This window comes from Macrosteles quadrilineatus, unplaced genomic scaffold, assembly GCF_028750875.1.
Source record: "Macrosteles quadrilineatus isolate MER2022 unplaced genomic scaffold, UCM_ALF_1.0 Scaffold_1__1_contigs__length_201487025, whole genome shotgun sequence".
Taxonomy (NCBI): domain Eukaryota; kingdom Metazoa; phylum Arthropoda; class Insecta; order Hemiptera; family Cicadellidae; genus Macrosteles; species Macrosteles quadrilineatus.
Window position 1 is genome coordinate 163,739,099 of NW_026542594.1, and position 14,589 is coordinate 163,753,687.

At 34.2% G+C, this 14,589-nt stretch overlaps 1 protein-coding gene across 1 annotated transcript; it reads right to left on the reverse strand.

Moving 5' to 3' along the window:
- Positions 1-446: 446 nt before the first annotated feature.
- Positions 447-14,052, reverse strand: LOC128988817 (juvenile hormone acid O-methyltransferase-like). The gene is made up of 5 exons (XM_054410484.1): positions 13,947-14,052; positions 9,959-10,341; positions 8,732-8,864; positions 3,036-3,183; positions 447-974 (listed from the first exon to the last, which is right to left on the reverse strand). Exons 2-5 carry the CDS (start codon positions 10,336-10,338, stop codon positions 799-801), a joined length of 837 nt encoding a protein of 278 aa, XP_054266459.1. The 5' UTR covers positions 10,339-10,341; positions 13,947-14,052; the 3' UTR covers positions 447-798.
- Positions 14,053-14,589: the final 537 nt, after the last annotated feature.

Genomic DNA, 14,589 nt, shown 5'->3' on the forward strand with positions numbered 1-14,589 from the left:
GGGGTATTTTATGGTGGTAACGCCTTGAGTGTTTGGAAAACGACTGAATGTTTATTATTTGAGAGTACTTACAGTCTATGCTTTGGTTTTAGTGCCATGGATTTTTAGTCCTTGTAGTGCATTTATATGTGCACTCTCTTTTGCTTTGGATTATTTAGACAAAATAAAAGAAATATACTTAACAAAATTGACATTTCCTTTAATGATACCTATATTAGAAAAATAAATCTGTAAAAAGTGTAATTTTTGTTAGATTTATACTGTAGCTATATATAGGGATATTATACTACTAAGAATAAATAATAGTCCTATAGGGATAATATTATTTTTTCTTCTTTAAGATAAAGATTTTTCTACAGAAAATTTAAAAAGGGGAAAGCACTTTTACGCACATGGTTTATCAACAGTTATCATTATGTTGATGATAAAAATGATACTTCCAGTGGTGAGGTGGTATAAAGTGTATTATGCACATCATCAGTACTACATCTAATGAATAAATTTAAAACTTATTGTGTAAAATCTATTCTTCTGATACAGGAAAATAAAATTATCAATCACGTACACTGCAGATTGTCTTGATTAAAGTATTTCGGTACAAAGTGCAACAGTTTAATCTCAAAGTGAGACGGTAAGAAACGAAACACTTTGCAGAAAACATGGCAGTGCGTAGCATATTTATTTACGTGCATTTGAAAATCACTGTGAGAAAAATGTCTTGGACCAGTGCAATCAAAAAAAGTGTAAGCTATCAATAGTGTCACTTCAAGTTAGATATATTCTTGATACAAGTGTTTGTCACTGTGATGGTCTCCGGGCCACTACCAGCAGCATGGATTGTGTCAACTCTAGCCCAGAGTCACCTGGATGGACCGCACCCATGTCTACCAACGTGTCGTAGCAGTGCTGTAGGTACTCGGGCCGCAGCTCTGCTGGAACATGGTCTATCTCGTGGTCCAGCGACTCCGCCAGGTCTGACAAACATACAGGGTGATCAGGGAGAACATAAAATAAACGGTATCAACAATCTGACACATACAACGCTTATGGGTAAGCGGTGGGAGTACTATGATTTACAATGGGGGAAATCACAAAAGTTGTAATAACTTTTTAACCGTAATTTTTACAGTAATTATTGGTATTGTACCATTTATATTTGAGTTAAAAGGGCTGTAAAATACTAAATGTTAATTTAAATCGTTTCAGTGGTTTGTTTGAAGATTCAATTTTTCATTAATTAATGGGTTCTTATGAAAAATCACTATTGAAATCGAAAATTAAAATAGCCTGGGAATGCTACAAGTCCGTTCTCACATACCAAATTTCAACGACATTGGACCACAGAAGATAAAATCTGTAGCTCTGTAAACATTCTCACACACATACGGACAGACAGACACACATCCATACATTACATCGAAAACGTTTTTTTTTAAGGGGACTCAAAATAGTATATTTCGTACCTAGGGCCGAAAATGAGGTTTTGCCGGCTCGAGATAGTTTTAAAGTTCGAGACGAAGTCGAGAACTTAAATCGATCGAGAGCTGCAAAACCATTTCGGTCCGTGGTACGAACGCTTTTTTTCACCACACTATACCCTATTACCACTATTCACCACTATAATATAATGCACACTGATCGTCAACACAACTACAAGTTTAAGGTTATGTGAAGAAATAATTTTTTGAGGAATCAGCAAAAATAAAAATAAATAGTTGCTAGGCAACGTTGACAATAACACAATTCTATTGCAATGATCGTGGATTTTGATTGTGTATTTAAAACGCATTCATGTTTTAAGTAAGTAAGCGGACAGCTGATTTTGCGGCCCCGGCCTGTAAAAACCTGCTCGGTCCCCAAATTGGCGACAGCTGGCATGGCCAGCAAAACGTAACTTTCGGCCACCAATTAACGTATGTAATACAGCCAAAAACATCATAGTGTGGTGAAAAAGATTTTAAATCCATACAAAACTCATATTCGGTAATTTTGACGAAGACAATACTTTTTCTCTATTCTATGTAAGCTATAGGCGGAGAAAGTATTACTGTATTAGCATTACTTTCGGTCAACAAACAAAAATAACACCACAGTATAGCCTAAAATAGTAATGTCTTGAAGATAGACAGTTTTTAAGTGTCAAATGTTTTATCATTTTTCATTATCATTTCAGTATTATTTTAATATGTAGTTTCAGAAACTTCATATTAAAAGTTGTATGATGAGAATACTTTACAGTAAGTTATTATTTCAACATTTTTAATTTATGAAAATGCATTAGAACTGCTTAGTATTTGAATGTTTATACAGTTCTTATTCAATAGGCTGAGGAGGAGAAAAGCCTAAAACACCCCCAATTGGCTCGAGCCCACTGAAACTTGATGGTCTTGTTCTATTTCATCACTTAAAATACTAATTTATCATTACTGTCAATAATCCATGAAATGCTAATACTACTAACAAATTTCAAAGGTTAAATAGTTTTATTTCACTTCAATTTTCAAGTGAGATTCAATTTTTACATTAAATAAATGATTTTGTTCATATAGGGTGTTACTCCAACAGACAAAGATTTATGCATTTGAAACATAATTTTTTCGTATATAAATTATTATAAGTAGTATCGATTTGTCTTGTTTACAAGATAAACAAGAATATACATAAATCGTCGAAAGATAAAAGTGTACAACGAATTTTGAGCTGTCATAACTAATATCTGACCGTTTAAAACTCTAAATACAAATATCCACAAGTATAAAATTTAAATTAAATTATATTGCTTTTTTCATATTACTATTCATTCCAGTATTTAAAAATTACCTTGATTAAAATTTATTTGTGATTTAAAAACCTCGGGAACAATTGTAAATACTATAATCAGACCGAAGTTTTACGTGGATATAAAACCACCCCACTAACCCCCACCCAGTACATCGAGGAGATTTTATTTCATCAATCACTTACGTCACTTCATCACAACTTGATTTTCTGTATTGATAAGTTTATCCTTGAACTTGATATAGCGTTCAGTTTACCTTTGATGTCCTCCACATGGTCGAAGTGGGTGGAGTACTTTTTGAGTTCACACTTGATAGTCTCAAACCCAATATCTTGCAACATCCGTTTGAACTCCTCACATTGGTTGTCACTGATCAGGAATGGTGGTATTTTTCTTTCTTCGTCCTAAAATATTCAATTTAATATTTTCTTATTATGTTCTAATGGCTTGGTATACAAATTGGGGTTTAAGTGTATGAACAATAATCATTATACAGGGTGTCTGGTCTTAAGTGTTGAATACAATTGTGGGTCTAACTACATGGTAATAGGGACTGAATAATGCCTATTTGATACTATTATTTTTTTTATCTTCAATCTATCTATATATTAATAGGCAAGCATGTTTCTTTAAAACCTTTTTTCTCAGCTCGTGTGCATCGCAGGGAAAATCTACGCATACTGTTGGAAATATATTTTCCTGTAGATGTGCAGAATGCTTTTAAAAATTAAAATAGGCTAACAAATAAGAACAAAAAATGATTTTGAAAACTTCAAAAAATTAACATGGACCATATTGGTTGCCATGATGGTGACGAAATAACAACAAAATGTAAACAGAAAATCAAAACAAATGGAAGAAATTCCAATCACATGTTTTTTTTACAGTGTGGGGAGAAAATAGAGAAGTCTGTACATTAATTATTTTTGGTCGAGTTTCGACCACAGGACGACCACTAGTTATCTTTAATACCCTAATGTTTCAGTTGAGGACTTCTAATCACTATTATTATCTTATTTCGTACATAACTGTATAAAACACTTATGACCAGACACCCTGTATAACAGAAGACTGATTTGGAATTCAAAAGAAAAATCTAATTTCAACAATTGTGAATGTTTTGTAGAGAATGAAATTAAATGGAGATTATAAGATGAGAAAAAAATGAACACACTTTTGGGATAGGAGAACAAGCACTGTTTTATTTACTTTTTTTTACACAACATGTGTTAGCAATAGAGAATAATTTAATTTGATTAAGAACACATGTTAGTTGCAAGGAAAAGAGATGTACATTAAATAAAACATAGAGTGTTAAATAATATGAATGGTTAAAGTTTACTGAACATACCGGGGGCCTTGAATCCCCAGTGGATTCAACAAAAACAGTTCACGAATCCACAGTTGGCAGGGGAAACACTTTGTGGGCAGATCTTCTGAGGTTGCCACTTGATGTTTTTAAGTCTATCACTCGCACAACCCCATCAGCCCCTGGATGAACTGATGTAATTCGAGCGAGAGGCCACGAGAGAGGTGGTGAGTCCATATGTACCAAAACAAGGTCACCCACTTCAAGATTTTTTGATTTCCGAGTCCACTTGGTACGTTGTTGCAAGTTGTTTAAGTATTCTAGGTGCCATCTATGCCATATGCGTTGATGAAATGCTTGAACTAGCTGCCATTGCTTGAGACGGTTTTCAGGAACTGTCAGGAGATTAGGTTCAGGTACTGCTGTGAGGGGTGCACCAATCAGGAAGTGTCCGGGAGTCAGTGCTGCGAGATCCGAAGGATCATTTGAAAGAGGTGTCAGTGGTCGGGAATTGAGCATTGCTTCGATTTGGGTCAACAATGTGATGAATTCAATGAGTGTTAAGACTGAGTTTCCCATTACTCGACGGAGATGATGTTTCACATTCTTTACAGACGATTCCCACAATCCTCCTTGATGCGGAGCGGCTGGTGGATTAAAATGAAAATTGATGCCTTTAAGTGAAGAGAATCGTTGAATCTTCCGTTTGGAGTCTTGACAATAAAGAGATTTTTCAACAATCTTGCGTAGGGTAGAGTCAGCACCAATGAAGTTGGACCCACAATCCGAGTAAATGTCGGAAGAATGTCCTCTGCGAGATACAAATCGAGTCATTGCAGCAATGAAAGATTCAGTCGTTAGGTCTGTTACTACTTCCAAATGTACAGCTTTCGTGACGAGGCAGATGAAAGTACAAAAGTATGACTTTATGTGTCTCACTGCCTTGAGGTTGAAGATTTTAACAGTAAAAGGCCCTGCATAATCTATGCCGGTGTGGAGGAAAGGTCGAGCAGGAGTTACACGAGACTGAGGGAGATCAGCCATGAGAGGACACACATTTCTAGGTTTGACTTTGAAACATCTGACACATTTATGGATACGAGAGCGTATGGCACAACGGGCAGACAGTATCCAAACATGTTTGTAAAGTAATGCTTGAGTAAGCTGAGGGCCTGAATGAAGATTGTAGATATGGTAGTGGTCAATGAGGAGATTTACCACATGATGCTTTTTTGGCAGAATAATGGGATGTCGAGCATCTTCAGGAAGTGATGTCTGAGAAAGACGTCCTCCAACACGCAATAATCCAAATGAGTCAATGAAAGGTGAAAGACGTTGTAAACGAGTGGAGCAAAATGATTTCCGTTTGAGGCAGTTGATTTCTTCTGTGAATACTTCTTTTTGTACAAGTTTAAAAATGTGATATTTTGTGTCTTTCAGTTCTTGTGTTGAGATGAAACCTTGGCGTTTTTCAGAACCTTTACAGTTGTGTATGAAACGAAGGACGTAAGCAAAAATCCTAAGAAGTCGTTCCCATGAAGAATATTTAATGAGAAGATTGGTCAGCGTAGATTCAGTGGTAGTTGACACAAGTACAGTTAGAGGAGTGTGTTTTACTTCATCTAATGTTGAGATATCTGTAGGTGAAAAAGTTACATCAGGCCAGTTTGAAGGGGGAAGAGAAAGCCAAGAAGGCCCTGACCACCAAAGGGGGTGAGACACAAGCTCAGTGGCTAGAATACCTCTTGAAGCACAATCAGCAGGGTTTTCCTTGCTAGGGATGTAACGCCAACAGTGATAGGGGACAAGTTCTTGTGTTTGGGCGACTCTGTTAGCCACGAATGTTTTCAGCCTGTAAGATGGAGTTTGAAGCCATGTCAAGGTTACTGAAGAATCACACCACAAATAACATTTGTTAAAATCGTTTTCTTCTATCCCTTCCACACGCCATACTAACTGACACGATCCATACATGATTAAGCTGAAGAGGCTACCTTAGCGGACTAAGCATATCTAATGAAATTTTACTAAGGAAGTAGATTGGGCGGTATTAGCTGTTGCGACAGTGATGCCAGCCATACATGGTATTATACCTAGGCCACTATGATTATAAAACCAAAATAAATTATTGTTTTATACCTCGTAATTAAAACATCCCAGTTATAATCTAAGATTTATTGCAATGTTTTGCAAAAAAAAAATGCCCTGAGTAAGAAATATATGAATATAACCATAGATAAAACATACTCCCTTAGTAGATTTGTCATCCTTATGGAACAGCTGAAGCCAATTTTATTGTTAGTTCTGTACGTCCAACTGTAGAGGTTATGTTTTGTTTACAATTTGTTTCTTGATATTTCAGTAATTTAAAACATCATTTAACCAAATAAAGTCTATGATATAACTCATATGCAATTTGTTCAGTAAACTTTAACCATTCATATTATTTAACACTCTATGTTTTATTTAATGTACATCTCTTTTCCTTGCTATCTGTCTCTGAGGAGCTGATAGGCAATTGAGTAATTGGCTGAAGTGATACTGAAAGCTTTTACGAGATTTAGTGGTTCATTTTTGAGCACGCTGAGAAGATATTGAAATTTAGTGACGTTTGAAATGCTTTCATTCAGATGGATGCTAGTGTCAAATAAGTTGATGAAACTGACCCACTGTAGAGGAGAACCATCAAACGTGATGAGGTCTAGTTTTGGGAGTCTTACGTGAGCAGATGATGAAGCTGAGATGTCACTAATTCTTGTTGAATCTTTACTTTCTTCTGGAACATCTTGCGGCTGCTGTTGGAGAAGGGCTTCAATCCGAGACTTGGCTTCGACGAATAGCAGTCGCAGTTTGTCTTCAGTGTCACTTACTGCATCCAAATCTAATTCTTCTGATATATGTTCCAAGGCTCTTTCCAGGTAATTTTCATAGGCTTCATGTTTCTTTTCTAACTGGTTCGAGAAGTTGTTTAAAGTTCTGATTTGTATCACTGACAAGATTGAGGGGGAAAGTGTTTCAAGCTCTTGTACAGATTTGAGAATCTTTTCAAAAGAATTTTGTATGAGAAGGGTTGATTTGTTGAAGTTTGAGAGTGAAATTGATCTGGTAGCCATATTGGACAAAACAGATGGAGTGAAACTTTACTAAGAATTAGATAGAGTTTGTGACACTATGAGAGTGGGGAGAAACATAAAGAGATTGAATGATAAAATAAAGATATTTCGATAGCTTGAAAGTGTTCTGAAAATTGAATCCAAAGACTGAAATTCAAAATCCAGGCTCGATTAGGACCAATGAATGTTTTGTAGAGAATGAAATTAAATGGAGATTATAAGATGAGAAAAAAATGAACACACTTTTGGGATAGGAGAACAAGCACTGTTTTATTTACTTTTTTTACACAACATGTGTTAGCAATAGAGAATAATTTAATTTGATTAAGAACACATGTTAGTTGCAAGGAAAAGAGATGTACATTAAATAAAACATAGAGTGTTAAATAATATGAATGGTTAAAGTTTACTGAACAAATTGCATATGAGTTATATCATAGACTTTATTTGGTTAAATGATGTTTTAAATTACTGAAATATCAAGAAACAAATTGTAAACAAAACATAACCTCTACAGTTGGACGTACAGAACTAACAATAAAATTGGCTTCAGCTGTTCCATAAGGATGACAAATCTACTAAGGGAGTATGTTTTATCTATGGTTATATTCATATATTTCTTACTCAGGGCATTTTTTTTTTGCAAAACATTGCAATAAATCTTAGATTATAACTGGGATGTTTTAATTACGAGGTATAAAACAATAATTTATTTTGGTTTTATAATCATAGTGGCCTAGGTATAATACCATGTATGGCTGGCATCACTGTCGCAACAGCTAATACCGCCCAATCTACTTCCTTAGTAAAATTTCATTAGATATGCTTAGTCCGCTAAGGTAGCCTCTTCAGCTTAATCATGTATGGATCGTGTCAGTTAGTATGGCGTGTGGAAGGGATAGAAGAAAACGATTTTAACAAGATCAAACCACTATAGTTCGGCCGCTTAGAAAGCGACCTCCTCCAGCATTGGTTTAGCATTAGCGCGCAGGTCGTTTTCTAAGCGGCCGAACTTTAGTAGTGACGTTAAAGTAATCTAACAACAAATTAATTGTTGATGTGACTGGACAACATAACCAAAGTGACGGTAGAGAAGATTCTTGTGGGTGGCCCCGCACGCCATTGCCATTAATACAATGGACAAATATTATTAAATATAGATAGTAAGCATAAGTTCTGGCTGGCGTCGACCGCTAAAAGTGCCGTGAAGTTACGGCGCACTCCTAGCGGTGGACACCAGATTTTATGCTAACTACATCACTGCTGTAGCTCTATATTTAATTCTATTGGTCTATGTTTATACGTCTATATTAGACGAAAATAATCATAAGACATGTAAATAAGGTATGGTAAAATCAAAATTTACGTAAAATTGTGTAAAATTGTTACCTTATTTGTTTACACAACTGTTCCCTCAATTTCCCTGTTTGCAGTTTCCTACTAAATACACGTTAATTCAATAAGAATATTGCGTTTGAAGCAAAAATGATTGTTTAAGTGATTTCAATATTTGGCCTATATTGATTATACCTTCGAATACTGCTTCCAGGGGTCTTTACTCCTCACTTTCATAAACGTTTTCTGAAAAAGTCGATCAGCCGGAAATAAAAGTAGCATTTGTCCCCCGGGTTTTAGAAGTCTGTAGAGATTTTCTACTCCTTTCCTAAAAAAAAAAAAACATATAAAGTTAAAAACATACAAATTTTGTAGTTATTTTACTTAACAACTTCAAAATAAGAAGTAGCCTTTTTTTTATTTTATCAATTCCTTTGCACCAACAAAACATCATCCACGTTTAACAAGAAATACATTTGTAGAAGCAATAAATCGTACATGGTGATAATATTACCATCATCATTATCATATGATAATCTATACTTATTTAATACGCAAGCAAGATTTTTAAAGAGCGTAACGTGAAGTTGTGCAGGAAACTTTCTTTTTAGGGAAATAATTAGAGAGTGAGGCCCTGGGGCCCTTTAAAGTTACATATTTCTCCATAAGATTAACATGGGAAACAAAAGTTGTTATGAAACTCCAGCTGTTGTCAGAAATTTAAAGTGATGAGAACTAAGAAGAAGAATTAAGAAGTGAAGAAGTTAATTGTAAACAGTAAATAAGTTTACTACAAACATTTACAAACTTGGTTAAAATTCGTTTTAAAATAACGCCTTTTATACTTAGCAATTGCTCGAATTCGAGCAACAGGAACACTAGTATTATTTACTCTGACTGATTTAAAGCATTATAAAACACATTGAAAAAAATGTTTAAAGGTTGTGCAGTCCGGGATTTCTACTCGGAGGATAATTTCATTTCCAGCAACGCGATAATCAAGATAAACGACAGTTGGCCAGGGTTTGCCTTCCGTCCCAGGTTGGCAAACTTTAAGAAAATAAAGATGAGATTAACCTTGACCTAGATTGTTTGTGAGTAAAATCTGTTAAAATGTTTTCTACATAAATTTATAATTCAAAATATGAATATCTCATTTTTTGCCTTACAGACAAGATGACGTGGATTATTTTATTGACAAGCCATTATGCAAGGAGGTACATATGTATATATTCTATAATTACTAATTCGCCAGCTAGTTTAATTTTTCTATATATAAATGAGTCTTTTGTAAATCAGAATTTACGTTTACATTAATTTACTTCAAGAATAACACTTTTTATCTGGTATAAATTTATTCAAGTTTTAGGTCTAGCACATTAAAATGGTGCTTTATCACTGTATAAACCATCCACAACTTACCTTAGATCTCGAAGCCATTGCATTACATAGAAGGAGAATATTTTGTTGAACCCTGCGGAACTTTCCTGTTTTTGCAGGAACATAGAAATGTCTACCGCGATGTCCAAAACTTCAAACTTGACTTTTTCAGACGCATTGTGTTTGAGGGCGTGTTCTATGACTGCGGGAGATACGTCTGCTCCCAGGAGTAGCTGGAAGTCCTGAGGGAGCCAGGGAAGGATGACGCAGGAAGTCATGTCTCCAGGACCACAACCTGCGTCCAGGATCCTCTCTTCAGGCTCCCATTGGAACAGATGTTGGTTGTCCTTAAGGACCTGCGCTATCTTGTCGTACTTGGGCGTCCTCTTGTTAAGTTCCGAATAAATATCTGCATGCTGCATGTCCTGCAAAATGCAAATTATAAACAATCAACATTAAATCCTGACATATTTAAGAAAATTCTCTACGAATACGTACGATGTGCAAGAAATATGTGTACTTTTAAATGTAATACAATTAATTTAGTCTTTAGACTGCTAATAAGGATGAGTAATCTTTTTATTCATCAAATCTACTAAGGGAGTATGTTTTTAGACTGGTGCAAAAACTAGTGAACTATAAATTAACGTAAGTTTTATCTAATTGCGATTATTAGAGTACATTTACCTAAGCTAACAATTCTCATTTAGACCGAGCCTAGCCCAGTTAAGTAGCAAAGCTCTCAACCATGTGACTGTGTTGAAGGCCAGGGTCTATATCTGACCAATAACCAATAGTGCCACTTGATTATGCAATGACCTAGTGGTTTAACCGCATTTATATCTAGAATATATGTAGGATAAAATGGTCTTCTAGGTTAGGTTAACTTAACTAACTCTCTCTAGGCTGGAAATCTTATTTCGCAATAGCATGATTGGTGTACTAGGTCAGCAATCATTACGAAAATGTAATAAAATAGAATGACTTAGATCCGTGATTTATCTGTGAACATCAATCACTCAATATCCAAACTTGACTGGGAATCCGAGTTGTTATGGTGCTTGCTTTTCAATAAGAACAAGAAGGCTTTAATTTCTTGATGATATTGGTTCTGGACCAAATTGTATTTGGGTTGGGTGTTATTTATTAGTTTATTAACTGTAAAAATCTAGTTAAATGAAATTATATTGGATGCACTTAGTTAAATAGGTATACTGTAAATCTCTTAATGCCAGTGATAGTTTCAAGTACAGCGTGCGGATGATTTTTTTTTATATAAAAAGTATAAACAATTTAACCAAAATTGTAAACCAACATTAACCAATGATTGAGCTGGTAAGGTCTACAGGCTGCTTTAGCTGTTCCTGTACATTAGGTTCACTATTAACATCGAGGATATCCTCAATGTTATTTATTGGTGACAATGCTATTTATATTCAAGCCTCAGGCATATCTCCAGCGATGCAAGTTACGTAAGTGTAAGTGGTACTTTGCCTCCAAGTCTAGTCGTACTTAAACTCATATTAACATCTCTTACCAATGGGATCATCGTCCTATAACAATTCCTTGGCGCATAATAGGATTTTACATCATTTAAATACACTTCAAATTGTTTTTACTTTTAATAATTCATTATTTTCATAAATTAATTTGATAAGTGCATACAAATGATTTGTTAAATATATTGCTAGATAAAAATATAAAAATAAACCAATTAAAAGTTATAAACCATCACAAAATAATTCGGTAATTGGAAAAGTACATCGTACTTTTACATTATATTTATGTAAACGTTCATCAAACAAATTATTTCAAATCATTGGAGATTTTGGATCACATATGTACATATATGGAGTTTTTAGAGACTAAGCTATAGATTGTATTGATAATATTTTAACTAGAATCCAATCAATTAGAATTTCCTATTATTTCACTGATTTATGAAACAGTCATATTAAAAAGAATTGGTTTTATTTCTACAGCAAATTTGCTAACTGTAACAGAAACTAGGGTTGTAAAAGAATTGTGAATAATAAGAAGCATAACTATAATGGACAAAATAGTTAAATTAACATAAACTGAAATATACAGAAAAAAAAACTTGAATTCATCCCATAACACCAACAATTATTTTTTAGGACATAAGCTTAAGGACCTTATTCATTTGTGGTTAGACTTTAGTGGTTAAAACTTATATTTGGTTCACAGATGTAATGTAGAATTATAAGCGAAAGATCCTTATTTCTCCTGACTAGGGTTTCAAAATGATATCAAGACTAGGATCCGACGATGATATAAACCCTATATTTCTATATCGTAGATTCCTAAGTTATAACTTGATATGACATTGCGGAGTACGTAACGGATTGATTATCTGTGGTTAGAACAAGGATATTAGTATCACATTTTATTAAGATATGAATACATTTTTAAACATAACCATTTATATTGAGGATAGGTGTCTATTAATTTTACTGTTTTTATTTTATGTGTGAGAAATACCTGTTTTTTACAATGGTTTTTAATTACATGAGAATACAAAATTAAGGCCAAAACGTAGCACCAACACTTAAACATGACAAAATGTTGATATTCGTTTTATTGCATGATTTAGAATGTACTTTATAATATTGTGGTTCTAATTATAAAAAAATTTTGGAAATAATACATGTATTTTAATGTCTTTTATCTCCCAAACAAATTCTGGTGTAGCAAAGAAATGGCTTGGTCCTCGGGTACTTAATTATAATTTAGTAATCGTTATGGGTCACAATTAAATCAAAACCTTAACTCCTAGAGTAGTGTAGCTTGTCTATAAAACGAAGAATGTTTGTTTGGACTTGAAATCTTGGGACTGCTTCTGAAAATATTCCAAATAAGTTGCAATTTTATTCAAAAAAGTTCCCCATGTTTCTCGTTACTCCTTCAGAAACTTCGTACACATTTCGAGAGTTCTTGGCATGGATATTAGGGGACGGAACACACCACTTTTTAACGCCAAAAATGCTTTAATGTCACAGCCATTCATTGATATCAACGAAAATAATAAACGTAATGAAAATATTAAGTACCTACTATTTGCATTGAAAAAAACCACAATGTTCCAGTAGTTAACAACAAATGAATTGAGTCAGTGACCTCTCCAACCTCCAACCATATCTGAACAGCAACCAAGATGAAATGGGCTGGGCATTGACCGTTGTCCTTGATAAAGATTTATTAATCGAAAAGCCGAAAAGCAATATAGAAAACTGCACCGGACGACCTCGCCTAGCAACTTCGCTTTGCCAAAAAGAAGATCGACCACTCCAATACCAATAGAGGAAAAATCCCCATTTTAAGATATTTCTAACACTTTTTCGCATACAATTGTTCTTTTAAATGAACCGAACCGATTATTCCAAACTTTATCAATTATAGATTTTTGTGCGATGAGACAGAATTGCTTGAGAGAAATACGTTTTTGTAACTGTTGTTTTTTACAACCAATCGAATTTAATTGATTCCCATTCACAAAAATTATATCGAACGATATAAATTAACGTTAGCATTAGGTGGTATTATTCAATTAAATGGTTGTTGTATATTTTGGTTAAGATCAAAACCTGGTCATCTAGAGTCAAACGCTTTCATTGAAATTAAACGTATTATCTTCGAACATGTATCGTCTGATACGCGAGTAACAAGAATTCCTTCAGTATAATTATATAACTGGAAAATATCAAGGAGCGTTGCGATAGGTATTGTTGAAGACAATTTTTCAATTATTTTATTAATATTTTTAAAATTAATTCTTATCAGAATCATTTGGAAATATATAGCGATGAGTATAAGAAAAATAAGAAAAACATGAGTACGAGACCAACGATTAAAATTTAATGATTTTAAATGAAATAGTAATAAATAACCTAAACGTGTATATGTCAGTTACATCACATTCCACTATCGAAGTTACCAGTATTGAACTATTCGATATTTTCACAAATCAATCAACGAATAAAATGTAATCTATCGACAGTTTGGTCGTTACCTCGGACAAGTAGGTGAAGTCTTCTCTCGGGTTGTGGTCAAGTGTTGAGTGACTCTGCTCTCTGACTTCACCACAAGTTGACTTGAGCTAGTCCCCGGTGGGAGGGGTACAGGAGAGGACGAGGAAAGGACAAGGAGGAAATGGCAACCGTCTGTCCGGCCTACGTGACAAAAATCGCAGTTCAGGGCGAGGAATCGAACTTATATAATAAAATACATTTATATTCAGTATAGTATCTAGAATGCAAATACGGCAATTCATACGAAGAGATTGAAACGTGATATTCATCTAGGAATATTTGAACTTCATTAAAATTGGTGACTTTAAGGTGCCTGCCACAAGGATTGTAACAGTACTTTTGCACCACAGATAAAAAAAGGAACCACGAATAAACGGCCAAAAGATACCAAACTTATTTATATTAACCAAGCAAATTACATCGGTTGAATGTAGTCAGCTTAGAAACCCGATCAGTAAAAGTCCAAAACTTTCGATGGTTTTGTACATAAATTATTGGTCCAATAAATCAGGTTGGTGAATCTGAATAAAATTTACATGGGAAATCGTCGTTCCTTTAAAAATAAAGAGATGCAGTAAACTTAACGAAGAAATTCAATCAATAAGTCACAAAAATAATACTAAT

Excerpts from the sequence above, each read along its gene's own strand:
- LOC128988817 (XM_054410484.1), bottom strand. The coding sequence starts at position 10,338 with ATGCAGCATGCAGATATTTATTCGGAACTTAACAAGAGGACGCCCAAG. Across the intron at positions 8,865-9,958 it reads CAATGGCTTCGAGATCTAAG|GAAAGGAGTAGAAAATCTCT; the intron begins GTAAGTTGTGGA and ends TTTTTTTTTTAG. Across the intron at positions 3,184-8,731 it reads CCTGGAAGCAGTATTCGAAG|GACGAAGAAAGAAAAATACC; the intron begins GTATAATCAATA and ends TGAATATTTTAG.